We start from the raw sequence: 15,395 nt of genomic DNA, 5'->3' as shown, positions 1-15,395 counted from the left end.
GACCGTAAATTAATGTTATTCCTCATATACATTTTTAGGGACAAAAGGACAACTTTAATTTAGTGGAATAGATTGTATGTTCTTCCTCTGTCAGTCACTGACAATAAAATTTAATAAATAAATAAATTAGTAATTATTTTCATAATCTCAATAATTAAACTTTAATTAGTCAATATCAGTCAACAGGGATAATATTCCTCTTTCTATATAAGGTGAGCAAACCAAAGCTAACACACCAATTTGTTATCTCACACACTTTAGTACTTATTGTTATATATATATCTTCTTTGGTGTTTTTTATAGCCAAAAAAAATATGGATAAAATAAAGAGAAGAGAAGAATTAGTAGAAATTGATGAGCAAAAATGGGTTAATGATTCTTCTTTGGATCATAAAGGAAGAGTTCCTCTCAGGGGTTCAACTGGTGTATGGAAAGCCTCTCTCTTCATTATTGGTAAGTAATTTATAACCATGCATAATTTTAGTCCGTGGCGGAGTTAGAGGGGCAGAAGGGGATGTTTTTTCGTAAATCATACACTATATATATGTCATATTGAATCTTGATAAAAATTCTGTCTTCGCTACTAGTGTTGGTGTAGTATTTTAGCTTATGTTATCTAGTCAATAAGAGTGTTTTAGTTTGTTGTTTTTTAATACGGCCTTGGACAATTTTTGTTCATGAGATAACTTTTAAGGTTCAGTTAAGTTCAATATTTGTTTTTTCCATATAACATCAAAATCAGACTCATTCATATTTTTGATTTATCCACTTATCTAGTCAATAAGAGTGTTTTAGTTTGTTGTTTTTTGATACGGCCTTGGACAATTTTTGTTCATGAGATAACTTTTAAGGTTCAGTTAAGTTCAATATTTGTTTTTTCCATATAACATCAAAATCAGACTCATTCATATTTTTGATTTATTCACTTATCTAGTCAATAAGAGTGTTTTAGTTTGTTGTTTTTTGATACGGCCTTGCACAATTTTTGTTCATGAGATAACTTTTTAAGGTTCAGTTAAGTTCAATATTTGTTTTTTCCATATAACATCAAAATCAGACTCATTCATATTTTTGATTTATCCACTTATGTAATTAGGTTTTTATATTATGGTGTCCACGTATTCAGTCTTGAACGTATCGAATATTACGAGTTACCAACATTTAATTTAGAGAATATGTTATTTTGAGATTGAGTTAGCAACAATGTCCATATTAACCTCAATTGCTTACAACATATAATAAAATACAAACCAAATTGGGCCAAAAAAACTACATTTGCGCTATCTTAATAAGTCTAAAACTAGGTGATTTAATTTCTGGTTTGTCAATTGTTTCATCTATCTGTCATGTTCTTGCCATCCATGATCAATTAATTTGAAAACTTTAGTCTAAAACAAACATTTGAAGTGGAAAAAAAGAAAAAAAAAAAAGCAGCACATAAACGACAACATCGTTGAGGGTCCTCAAAAGCACTATTTGTGTAATGTTACCGAAAGTGTGTCATATATATCTTTATCTCATTTCCTTTGATTTTTATGGACCCAACTCATATGGGTCAAGTTCTAAAACCAGAAACCTAACAAGATAAGTTGCTTACGTTACACCCAGGGGCGGACCTACAGTGGTTCAAGTGGGTTCATATGAACCCACTTTGTTGAAAAATAATACTGTATATATATGTATATTTAATCAGTTTTTAAAATTTTATATGGATATATTAAATTTTGAACACATTAACACAAGTCTGAAGCTTAGCTGAGTGGTTGAGGGGGTTCAATTTTCCCAGCCAACCTGGGATCGAATCCCCATTGCCACATTTTAGTTTAAATTCGTTTTATTGATATATAAAACATTCACACACAGTTTTGTCTTCTATGTAGGTGTAATTTTTGTCCTTTTAGTTACTTAGAAATTATAAAAAGTAGAGCGACTTTTTACTTTTACAATTAAAAGTCCAATAGTCAACAACTTTTGTCCTTTTTGTTTTTAATTTTTTTTTTATAAAAAACTCAACTAAAAAGGCACTAATTCCTATTATTCTCAATTCTAAAAACCCTTTTGTCTTCTTCTTTGTTGAATGTTTTTTCGCTCTTGATTCTAGTCTTTATATATACATATATGATTATTGTGGTTATTTTTTATTTCTTCAACTAAAAAATCTCTTATCATTCTAAAATCAACAAAAAATTACAAATAATATTAGGTATATTTCTATATATTTGATTCTGAAATTAAGGTTATAATTATTTTGTTTAATATTTTGTTTTTATTTGTTAAATGTTGAATGAAGAGAAATCATTCATAATATTCTTTTATTTTCTTAGTTTATATTGAAGCCTAGTTTTTCGTCCATCTTGTTATTTACCGTCTCATTCATAAGTCAATGTAATTTTTTTTCAAATGTATTAACATTGTTTAGTATAGTCAGATATGTATTTTGTTAGCCTCATAAAAATTACAAATAATATTAGATATATTTTTATATTTTGAACCCACTTCATGAAAATCCTGGATCCGCCACTGGTTGCACCCCTTGAGATGTTTGTGCGCGACCTACCTTTTTATTGAGCATATACTACAAACATCACTAAGGAAAGTAGTAACATGACTTACCAGTTATATGATTAAGTAGTTCCTGATCTATTTTAACTGACACTTTAGCTTAAACGAATTGTCCTAAAATAACTCACTTTAGAAATTCAAGAAAAAAGTTAAGAATGCATTGTATTTAAGAGGAAACAATCAATAAATTAGTAAACTATAATCTATATTTATTATTTTCTTAACAGATATGAAATGAGCTAAAACGACAGTTAAATTAGAACCAGCCCCCATTTGAACAGAATATTGTTAATAATAAAGCATACACTAAACAGTTTTTGGTTTGCCTTTCAAGAGCACTGCAAAACAGCAAACTTTCTTATCACTTGGTTGGAATATAAACTTTTTTGGTCAGTATATGAATCATAAAAACTGTATTCCAAGTACTAAGTTCCACTACTGGACTCCACTTGTTGTCAGTAGCGGAATTAGAATTTCAACTAACTATATTCAGAACATACGGAGAAGTCAATGAAATTCAACATGTACTATATGCACATATAAAATAATTTTGACTTTGTATATAACTCTTTTAGTAACTCGACACAAGATTTTTTCTTTAGAGGAGATTAGCTTTTCGTTTTATTAACATATTCCTTTCCTTTGCTATTTTGTTGTCATTATTTTCCTTTCGATCCTTCTTTGAGCAAGAGTCTATCAGAAACTACCTCTCTACCCCACAAAAGTAAGGTAAAGTTTGCGTACATCCAACTCTTCCTAGACCTCACTGGTGGGATTACATTGGAAATGTTATTGTTGTTAACATGTTTCTTTCTTGGTTATGCAAATCAGAGACACTGATGAATTTTCACCTTTGTATAACAGTAATTGAATTCAGTGAGAGGCTAAGTTACTTTGGATTAGCCACAAGTTTGATTATTTACTTAACAAAAGTCATCCATCAAGACCTCAAAACAGCAGCAAAAAGTGTCAATTACTGGTCTGGTGTCACCACTTTGATGCCATTGCTTGGAGGATTTCTTGCTGATGCATTCTTGGGAAGATTCTCCACAGTTCTTGCCTCGTCCATTGTCTATTTGCTGGTAACAAAATTATCGACAAACAAATTTTATAGCTAAATAGTAAAATTGTTGTTATCTATGTGCTATTTAGCAACAGATTAGTGACGAAGTTCATAACTATTATAGGCTTGAATTGAGAAAACAACCAAATGATCTTCTTGCAGGGCTTGATTCTCTTGACAATGTCTAGAGTGATCCCGAGTTTGAAACCTTGCGACACTGACCTATGTCATGAACCTAGAAATGTCCACGAGGTGATTTTCTTCCTCGCGATCTACTTAATCTCAATTGGTACTGGAGGTCACAAGCCTTCTCTTGAGAGCTTCGGAGCTGATCAATTTGATGATGACTATCCTGAAGAAAGAAAGAAGAAAATGTCATTTTTCAACTGGTGGAATTTTGGACTCTGTTGTGGACTACTACTTGGTGCTACTCTGATTGTTTATGTACAAGACCGTGTTAGCTGGGCTTTGGCGGATTTGATCCTTACACTAGTAATGGCTTCTAGTATAATCATTTTCGTTGCAGGTAGACCGTTCTATCGTTATAGAAAGGCAACTGGAAGTCCCTTAACACCAATGTTACAAGTGTTTGTAGCTGCAATAAGAAAAAAAAATCTTCTTTTTCCTGCCAATCCTTCTCATTTATATGAAATTCCCAGATCCGACACAAGCCAAAGGAGGCTTTTATGTCACACCGAAAAGCTCAAGTAAGATTCGTACATAATACACTCTCTCTGTGTTTCAATTTGTTTGTCTGGTGATACGTGGCATGTACCAATATGTTAGTGGAAAGTTAAGACAAACAAATTGAAACAGACAGTGTAAAGTAATAATGTAACAAATTTAATTTGTGATTCTTCTTTTTTATAGGTTCCTTGATAAAGCTGCAATTGTTGATGGCACAGAAGATCCAGTAGTACAGCAACAGAATCCATGGAGACTTGCAACTGTAACCAAAGTGGAAGAATTGAAATTAGTTATCAACATGATTCCTATTTGGCTAACAACTATACCATTTGGTATTTGTGTGGCACAAACCACGACATTTTTCATCAAACAAGGCGTGACTCTAGACAGGAAGATAGTTCACAATTTTGAAATCCCCCCTGCATCAATATTCGCGTTAGCTGCTATTGGCATGATAATATCCATCACTATCTACGACAAAATCCTCGTGCCTGTCTTAAGACGGGCAACAGGAAACGAGAGAGGGATTAGTATCCTCCAAAGGATTGGTTTTGGAATGATCTTCTCTGTTTCTACTATGATCGTTGCAGCTTTAGTCGAAAGAAAAAGACTGAATCTTGTACACAAAAATCCACTCGAAGGCTCGAGTACAATGAGTGTGTTTTGGCTAGCACCACAATTCCTTATAATTGGAATAGGAGATGGATTTACCTTAGTTGGATTACAAGAATACTTCTATGATCAAGTGCCTGATTCAATGAGAAGTTTAGGCATTGCATTTTACCTTAGTGTAATTGGAGCTGCAAATTTTGTTAGCAGCCTATTGATAACAATTGTGGATCATATAACAGAAAAAAATGGCAAGAGTTGGTTTGGGAAGGATCTGAATAGTAGTCGTCTCGACTATTTCTACTGGCTGTTAGCTATCATGACAGCAGTAAATTTGTGTGTTTATGTCATTGTTGCGAGGAATTATTCGTACAAGAATGTTCACTGTAAGGCAACTATGTCTGTGGCTGATTGCAACGATACAGATGATCGCGAAGCAATGGCTTAGTACATGTATATTTGTTGTTCTATAAGTTGTAATTTTTAGTATGCTACTGAAATAGTAGTAATATCAGTGTATTCTGACGAGTTGAAAGGAAATAAGAAAATTCCTCTGCATTTTTCCTTGTTCACAACTTTTGAGTGCAATGTGTCATAGCTACATTGTATACCATATGTATATCGTTGTATATCATATGTATATCACACGCGAATATACAAGGGGATGGATCATAACTATAACACCATTTCAACTATAGTACCAAATGATGTGGATGGATTGGGGATTGGGATTGGGATTGCCGAGAAATAAAGAAATTAAGCAGGAAGACATAAATAACCTGATGAGAATATAAAGTATAGAGTCCATTAGTTAGTTGTGTACAGTAAAAGTTAGTTATGCACAGTGAAATTAGTTAGTGTAGTAAGTGTCATGTTGTTATTTGTCAAGTTGTTAGTTAGTTAATTTCCAGTTGTATTCTGTTAGTGATTGTATATATATAGAGTCACATTGTATATGTTTACTACTTTTCAATTCATATTTGTAACACCCCAGAAAATTTTCGAACTAAGACCCGAACCTTTCTTCGTAGTGAGTGAGGTTTTTGCAAGGAATGAAAAATTTCTTAAGTGTTAAGGTCATTAGATGTAGCACTTTGAGTTCCAAAAAGAATTAAATTGGAAATAGCAAAATCTGAAATTTTGCAAGTTAAGCTAAGTATGAGTTTTGGGTTGACTTCAAACGACCATAACTCATAGCTCAGGATGATTAGGTGTACTACCACATACCGTAGGGGATATATTTGAATTATCTTTCCAACGCCGCCGAGTTTGCTAAGTTTCGAGGTCGGATGAGTGAGATATGGCCTTTTGAAGTTAGGCTGTCCAGTTAAGGAAAGTCAAAACCGGGTTTTAGAGGGGTATTTTGGTCTTTTCCTTACCAAAAGAGATTTAATTCGTTTTTAGTAATATTTTAGGGGTCTAATCTGATTAGGTTCAGTTTTATAATCATAAAATTAGCCTAGGGTTTTAGTTGAGAGTTCAAGAAGAGAAAAGAGGAGAAGATCAAAGCGTTCGTCGAGAGTCTTGTGTTTTGTTGCGGATTTTCGCCATGGGTTAATCCCTAAGAGGTATGTAAGCTTCCATAGTGTTGGGTTCTTTCACCCACACACCAATCATGATTTATTCAACATAATTTCGTTCTTGAAATTTAAAGATTAGAGTTCTTGATAAGTGTTCTTGAAGTTTCATTAAGTTTTGATGTAAGATTCTACTTGAGTCAACTTTAAACGACCATATCTCGTAGAATATTAAGAGTTACGTGAGCCATAACCTATCCAATTAAAGGTATCTTTGAGTCATTGAGTTGAGTAGCTCATGCTCATAATTCCGCATGAACTCTGAGTTGAGCATTCTTGAAATGAGTAGTATTATTGAAGTTCTTGAGTTCCAAGTATTTGAGTTCTATCTATGGTTATTGAAAACCTTGCATTGAGTAGTTCATGTCCATAATTCGGTATGAACCATATTTTAAGAAGTCTTTTACAACGTTTTAACTTTGTTTTAAGACTTAAGTTTTGAGTTCAGTAAAGAGTAAAGTTTGAAGTTTTTTCTTCAAAAGTATATGGGGACTAAGTATTCCCAAAAAAAATTATAAATGTTTTCACATTTAAATAAGAACGGAAACTGAGATTTCCAAAGAGCTTTCGGGCTAGTTTTCAGAAAAGAGTAATCACTTTCTAAATGAAGCAAGAGAGGAAACTGAGATTTCCAAGATAGTCTTTGAGCTAAGTTTTGAGCAATTATCTCAAACCAACAGAAAGAAGTATGTTTTTAAAACATAAGAGCTAGTATATTTTTGGGAGTAGTATTGAGCACCGATATAGGGGAGAGTTTAGACAACTCACAGCCTCCATAAACCATGTAGCCACCATGGGTAAAAAAGGGTCATACCTTTTAGATGAACCTTTTTCAAAATAGACTAGTGGATCCATTAGGCAGTTCAGGTCCTATACCTTTGGCTAGGTATAGGATGCGCTGGCAGCGTAAGGAAGATCGCTGTATCATCACAATAGCTCTTATGTGATGGTTGTCGGTTAGAGAAACTCCTACATAAGTTATTGTATTTTTATATACATCAGTTTATTGTATTTTTATATACATTTCAGAGTTATGTTGTATCCTTGCATACACACAGATTTGACAACATGTTTTTAAACAGTTTGTTTCTTTATATTGCACTTGTTTTAAATTTTTTTATATTGAAATGAGTTTAGTCATATTTAGTTGAATATTCAAAGTTGAGTATCTAGAGTCGAATATCATATCTTTGAGTCTAATATCATATTCTTGAGTTGAGTATCTAATCTCGGAGTTTAGTATCTTATCATTGAGTACTTCTGAGTTGAGAGTAAGTTTGAGTAGTTCTGAGTACCCTTGAGTATTCCTTGAGTTGAGTAAGTTTGAAAAGAGGTAAGTATGTTTCATTTCTATCAAGTTTCAAACTTATGTTTATGTTTTAGAATTCCTCTTACATGCTCGTACATTCCACGTACTGAGCCATTTGGCCTGCATCTTCTCATGATGCAGACACATATATTCAGGATCATCAACAGGAGCTTCGTTGATACATCCGAGAGTTCGAGTTAGCTATGGTGAGCCTCCTTGCTTTCGGAGGATTTCATTTACCTTCCAGTTATATCAGTTGTTAGGATGTCGTGGGTCTTGTCCCGACTTTCATCTTTATCAGTTAGAGGCTTTATAAATAGTCAGTATAGTTGAGAAGTTTGTATAATTTATTTTATTAAATGTTTTAAAGACTAAAGTTGCCTTTTTATGGCGAGTTGTATATATTTTATTATAAGAGTTTTTCTTTGGACTTAAAGTTTGTATTTAAGTTTTATGAACTTTTATTTCAATTTTTAAGCTTTGTATACTTGAATCAATTTTCCGCTTGTAGTCAGCCAGGATGAGGGTTCGCTTGGGGACCAGCAATGGTCTTAGAGTGGCGGCCACGTCCAGGGTGTAGGCTCGGGTCGTGACAATATTCAATGAAACACACTCATTATGTAGTTCTTCCAGAATCTTCTTCTTGCATTCTCATATGAACTCAATGTTCATCAATGGAGGAATTCGATTGTTTCTGATCACAGAGTGTTGATTTTATCATGGTATCAGAGCATTGGACATAGATCCTGTTCCTTTTTCCGCATCTACATCAGTTTGTTAGTTTTTCATATCAAATTCATGGTTGAATTTTTAGTTTTCAGATTGTTAATAATCAAATCGACATTGTTCCTGCACTTCTGTCCTCGATTTTATTTTCAAGTCTTTTTTCAATTCTGAGTTTCAACTGTTGTTGCTCAAATTGTATTTCATTTTTTCTTCATGTTTTCAATTCTGAATTCCATTGCGATCTGATTTCACCATGGTTGTTAACCAAGTTGATCCAGTTCAGACTAGTTCCACATCCACTGTTAGGATGGACATCCCTAGCCTTTTCTACTTGCATCCATCCGAGAATGCAAGTTCGTCTCTGTTGCTTGTTGTTTTCGATGGTACTGGTTATAGATCTTGGAGGAGAGCTGTTTTTAGAGCCTTGTCTATTAAGAGTAAGATAGGATTTATCAATGGAAAAATTGTGAGACCTGATCCTACTGATCTTAGTTTTTAGCAGTGGGAAAGGTGTGATGACATGGTAACCTCTTGGATTCTCAATTCTCTATCACCAGATCTAAGAGATAGCCTACAATATGTTAGTAATGCACAAGAATTGTGGGGTGAATTGGAAGAGAGGTATGACCAAACCAATGGTTGCAAGTTGTATCAACTTCAAAAAGAGATAAATGATCTTGTCCAAGGTACCTTGGATATCACTGGATATTATACGAGGATGAAGAAACTCTGGGAAGAAATGAGCACTGTTGATGTAGGTTCTCAATGCAACTGTGTGTGCACTTGTGGTGGAAAGGTAAAATTAGTCAAGGCTGAACAGGATAGAAGACTTATACACTTTCTGATGAGGCTGAATGAAATGTATACTGCTATTAGGGGACACATTCTCATGATGAGCATCCTACCTAGCGTGGCACATGCTTTTGCCATATTGTCTCAAGAGGAAAAACAAAGAGAAGTGAAGCCTCATAACCACACTGCTTTGGATTCAACATCTTTGAATGCTTTTGCTTCAACTTACAACAGTGCAGGTACCAAAGGAGGACCCAGAACCACCTATAATTCATCTAGAGAAAGTGCAGGAACAACTGGAAATTCGAACAACACAAATGTGTTCAGAGGAAACTCCAGTACCAACATGACTTCTTTGTTTTGTGATTTCTGCAGGAGAACAGGCCACACAAAAGACAAATGCTATAAGCTTCATAGATATCCACCAAATTTTAAATTCTTAAAGGGAAAAAATGTTGTCTCTGCAGCAAATACATGTACTTCTGAGAGTGATGGGAGTCGATCTGAAGGGGAACCTGGGTTGAACAGGCAAATGCCATTGAACTTATCCAAAAATCAATATGAACAACTGCTTAATCTCTTAGGATCACTGCAGGTTGGACATGGAATTACAAATAATTTAGAGAACATGCTAAGTGGAGCTGTGAACCTTGCAGGTATACTTGTTTGCTATTCCTCTATTACTGAGATAGGGGATCTTTCTTGTAAATGTGCAAAGTTAACTGCTGATTCTTGGATCATAGACTCAGGAGCATCACATCACATCACATGACCTATAATAAAACCACACTCACAAACATTCGACCACTACCATCTCCTTACCTTATCAGTTTACCAAACGGTTACAAAGTTAAAGTAACTGAAATTGGTGATGTTTGTTTAAGTCCAGTTTTGACTCTGCAGAAAGTGCTTTTTGTGCCTAGTTTCAAGTTCAATCTAATTTCAGTTCATTGTTTAGTGTTTCAACTCAAAGGTGTAACAAGTTTTAACAGTGTTTCCTGTTTACTGCAGGGCCCTTCTCTGAAGAGCCCTCTAGAACTTGGTAGAGCCAAGAATGGTTTGTATTTCTTGTGTTCAAAGTGTCACAACTGCTGTCCATCTCCTATTGGGATCAGGACATCTCATGCCTCTTCAAGTCATTGTCATACAATCCCTTCTTTAGTCAAATGTAATGATGTTTCAGCACCATCTACTGTAAAACAATCCTTCTCTGTCAATAAAGATGTTTGTTCTAGTTTTGATTCTCCATGTCATATCACTGATTGTTTTTTTTTTGTTGTTAAGTCTGATAACTCTCATGGAGATTAACTTTTGTGGCATGCTAGACTAGGCCATGTACCTTTTGTAAAGATGAGAGGCATCCAAGCTATACCTATTCATTTCTCACCTAGACAACCCTTTACTTGTGCCATATTCTAGAAAGTACAACCAACACCACCACAATTTTTGAGTTGCTCCATGTTGATCTATGGGGACCATACCACATTCCTACCCATGATGGATATCATTAGGGGTGGCCATAAATATAAAAAAATTAAAAAACTGAACCGAACCGAAATATTTCGGTTCTTCGATGTTTCAGTTCGGTGTCGGTTCTTTATTTTTGGAAGTTCGATCTTCGGTTCGGAGTTCGGTGCAAGGGTCCCAAAACTACGGTGCACCGAAGAACCAAAGTTTTATCAAATAAATTTTAAAATATTTAAGTTATTTTACTTAATTAGTTAATAATGTGAGTCATGTGACCCATTTCAATTTTTATATGACAAAGTAATAAAACACAGTAAAGTGAGCCCTAAAGCCCCAAAGTCTAAAGTCTAAACCAAACAAAAGTTCAATTCAACTCATCAACTGAGAAGCGCCGACCGCCGTGTCCCGTGACTTCAGTGATCAGTCTACAGTCTTCACTCTTCTCGCCTCAGACCATCACCGACGGTCGACGCCGATAAATGGTACGTATTTCTCGGACCATCGTTGTTGATTTCATTTATAGTTACTTGGGCATGAACTTGCTGCCCTTTACGAAGAACATAACTAAGATTTTTTGTAGAATTTGTGAAATATTGCAAAATTGGAGCTATTTTCGATGCTAAAACTTCTTCTGTGTTGTGAAAAACTGAATCTTGGGTGAAAGAGGAATTAGGTTTTGGAGAAAGTGCAGCAGGCAGCAGCGACTTAATCTTTCTTTTGCTCACTACTTTAGTTTTTTTTTTTTTGCAGATGGAGAATGACAATAGAATTGTTGTTGGTGGTTCAAGTGATGACTTACCTAATAATAACAATGATAACAATGACAATAACTCACTTAACAATGGCAGTGTTGGCACCCAACCTAAAAAGAAAAGAAAAGAAATAGCACCAAGATCCAAAGTTTGGAATCATTTTGATAAGGTTGTTGAGAATGGTATGTGTGGAGTGAAGTGCATGTATTGTCACCAATTTCATACCTATACTTCCATTAATGGTACAACTGCATTGAACCAACACTTAGCAAGGTGCTCTATTTATAAGTCTATTATTGAAACTACTTCTCAATCCAAGATAAATTTCTCATCTACTAATGCACGTGCACCACTTTGGAAATTTGAACAAGAAGTAGTTAGGAAGGCTTTAGTTGAAATGATAATTATGGATGAACTACCTTTTGGTTTTGAAGAAAAGGAAGGTTTTAAAAAGTTTATGAGTCAAGCCCAACCTCTATTTAGAATTCCTTCTCGTAGAACAATAACAAGGGATTGCTATGCACTTTATAGTGAACTAAGATACAATCTGAAGAAGTCTTTTAGAGAAATGCAACCAAATATTTGTCTCACCACTGATACTGGACCTCATTGCAAAGAATAAATTACATGTGTTTGACTGCTCATTTCATTGACAGAAATTGGGTGTTGCATAAGAGAATACTAAATTTTTGCCCCATCTCTAGTCATAAGGGTGAACAAATGGCAGAGGCTATTGGTAATTGCTTGCTTGATTGGAACTTGGATAATGTGTTTTCTGTTACCGTTGACAATGCTTCTTCAAATAGTGTTATGATTACACAATTATCTAAGCAGTTAGATATGTGGGGAACGAACATAATGGAGGGCAAACATCTTCATATGAGATGTATGGCTCACATACTTAACCTAATTGTGCAAGAAGGTTTGAAGGAAATTGATATTTCTGTCAAACGGGTTAGGCAAATGGTAAGGTATGTTAGATCATCTCCGGCAAGAACAAGAAACTTTGTGAAATGTTGTGAAGTCCAAAAGATAGATTGTAGTAAAACATTGTCGCTAGATGTGCCTACTAGGTGGAATTCTACTTACTTGATGTTGGAAGCGGCACAAAACTTTGAAAAGGCCTTTGATGGGTTTGATTTTTTTGATGAACATTTTAAAACTTATCTATCTACTCATATTTGTGAAGATGGAAGTATTGCTGGTACACTTGCATGTGATGATTGGGCAAATGTGAGAAGTGTAGTAAAATTTCTTGAAAATTTTTATGAGTTTACAATAAAGGTTTCAGGTTCACATTATGTTACATCTAGTGTTCATTTTGAGGATATATGTGAGCTTGATGTATACTTAAAACTGTGTCTTACAAGTGAAGATCTTAATTTGAAAAATATGGCTGATGGGATGATAAAAAAGTTCAAGAAATATTAGAGCACTCCTGATAAGATGAACTCAATGATTTATATTGCTTCTGTGTTAGATCCTCGCAATAAATTTGTGTATGTTAGCTTTGGACTTGAAGAACTATTTGGGGAGGAAAACAGAAAGAAAGTAGATAAACAAGTGAAGGCTTATATGGAAACTTTGTTTGAAGAAGCTCAATATCAATCATCTCCATCTAGATCTACTTTATCGGATTTATCTGATTCATCTAGCTCTTGTTCTCAAAATTCGAGAACAAAAGCTTTGAGAACTAAGCTTCACATGAAGAAACAAAAGGAAAATAGTGGAAGTGGGGCTGTTAAGTCAGAGTTGGAGAGATACCTTAAAGAAGATCAAGAGCCTGAACATGATGATTTTGATGTCTTAAGTTGGTGGAAAGTTAATGCTCCAAGATTTCCTACTCTTTCAGAGTTAGCTCGTGATGTATTGGCTATTCCAATTTCAAGTGTCACATCGGAATGTGCATTTAGTACTGGTGGGCGTATTCTTGATCAATTCAGAAGTTCTTTGACTCCTAAATGTGTGCAATCTCTTGTTTGTGCTCAAGATTGGCTTAGAAAAGAGCCTAATTCTATTTGTGTGGAAGAAAGTTTGGAATATCTTGAGAAACTTGAACTTGGTGAGTTTCATATTGTTTGTGTGTTGTAAAACTAATCTACTTATTTATGTTACTTGACATTTGTTTAAATTATCTTTAGAAATGACAAACAGTGGAAGGGATTCTTGCATTATTGACGTATGATAACAATTTGCTCTTTTGCTATTAATGGTGAGTTTCAATACTTTATTTGTTTGATATAAGATATCTTTTTGAATCTTAAAATATTCTGACTTCTAACTAAGTTTCTTCCTTTTGGTTTAATTTTTTTATTAGGTTCAAGTTCAACCATATCTCCTAAAGTTCGCTCATTTGTTTTGATTTTGAAAACATTGTGTGGTGGTTCAAGACAACAAAGAAGGGTGTTGTGACTTGTGACTGTGTTTACTGTTTTGTGGTGTTTTAAGTTTTGTGACTTATGTTTTAGAAACATTTGGAAAGTTTGGTAGTGTTGTCTGCTATTGCTACTCTGCTTGTAAAAAAATAGTTGTTGCCTTTTGGCTGGAGCCTTGATGTTAGTAGGCAACAACTACACAAAATTTGTTTTAATGTTATTTTGCTGGCTGGCCACTGGAGTAGCTACACAGATTTATTTTGTTGCATTGATGTTATTTTGTTGGCTTGCCACTGGAGCAGCTATACAAATTTATTTTGTTGCATTGATGTTATTTTGTTGGATGTTAACTGGATGTGCTCAGCCTTATGTTTTGAATGGGTTGAAATTTGAATCGTGTATCCAAAGAGATAGTGTTGTTTGATGGTGTTGTGTTTTTTTTTTTAAATGTGTGGACACTGGACAAGTCTTTGTAAACATGGACAGCCTCATGTTTTGAATGTTTGTTGATTGCCTGATGGTTGATTATGTCGCATATTGTTGGCTGGCCGCTGGAGCAGCAACATGGCATCTATGCTAGAAACAGTTTATCATATTGAAAAACTATTAACACTTTATCATATTCCCTCTTTATTTTTATTCACATCGAAAAACTGATTTAAAAACACCGAACTAAACCGAACCGAACTGAACCGATCTAGTTTGGTATGAACTATGGTGCACACTTTTCTAAAATCGAATACCGAAGAACCGAACCAAAATTTGATTAAACCGAACCGAAGAACCGAACGCCCACCCCTAGTTATCATTATTTCTTGACCATGGTAGATGACTTCTGTAACACCCCGTATTCAAAATAGACAAAAATGCAGATTTTGAGAAGTTGCAGGTGCAACTTACGGTCACCATCCACGGACCGTAGGTCAGACCACGGCCCGTGCTAGTGGTCCGTGGTTCACCACTGCAACCCCTCCCCAGCCAGCTCAAAAAATTGGTTAAGTCTCGACTCACGGACAGACCCACGGTCCGTAGATCAGACCACGGTCCGTGGTCTGTGTCCGTGGATCAAGACCTCCTTACCCAGCCTCTAACATGAACTACGGTTGACCAGCACGGACCGTCGTTCGATCCACGGTCCGTAGGTCTGACCGTAGATCGAAGGATAGCAGCCAGTTAGCTGAAAATTCTGATGGGTCAACTTCAGATGGTCATAACTTTTAGCACAAAATGAATTATGTGTCCCATGACATATGGTTAGATAGATAATTGAATTACCTTTCCAACGCCACCGAGTTTGCTAAATTCCGACCTCCGAGTAAAAAGTTATGCCCGTTTTAGTGAAGACCTGTCGGGCAGACTCGAACTACGGACCCAATCTACGGACCGTAGATTGACCTACGGCCCGTAGGTCCAAACCGTCGGTCACTCCGACAACAGTTAATTCAGGGGTCCTTTGGTCTTTTCCTATTTCGTTTA

The 15,395-nt window shown here is 35.1% G+C and overlaps 1 protein-coding gene across 1 annotated transcript; it reads left to right on the top strand.

Annotated features, from left to right (window-relative positions):
* Positions 1-257: 257 nt before the first annotated feature.
* On the top strand, positions 258-5,496 carry LOC125841107 (protein NRT1/ PTR FAMILY 5.6-like). The gene is made up of 4 exons (XM_049520121.1): positions 258-453; positions 3,427-3,644; positions 3,788-4,332; positions 4,496-5,496. Exons 1-4 carry the CDS (start codon positions 315-317, stop codon positions 5,367-5,369), a joined length of 1,776 nt encoding a protein of 591 aa, XP_049376078.1. The 5' UTR covers positions 258-314; the 3' UTR covers positions 5,370-5,496.
* The last annotated feature ends 9,899 nt before the right edge of the window (positions 5,497-15,395 follow it).

Source organism: Solanum verrucosum, unplaced genomic scaffold (genome assembly GCF_900185275.1).
Source record: "Solanum verrucosum unplaced genomic scaffold, falcon-dt-bn FXZP01000196.1, whole genome shotgun sequence".
NCBI classification, from domain to species: domain Eukaryota; kingdom Viridiplantae; phylum Streptophyta; class Magnoliopsida; order Solanales; family Solanaceae; genus Solanum; species Solanum verrucosum.
The sequence above is the reverse complement of the archived record's forward strand: the minus strand, read 5'-3'. Positions and strand labels throughout refer to the sequence as shown.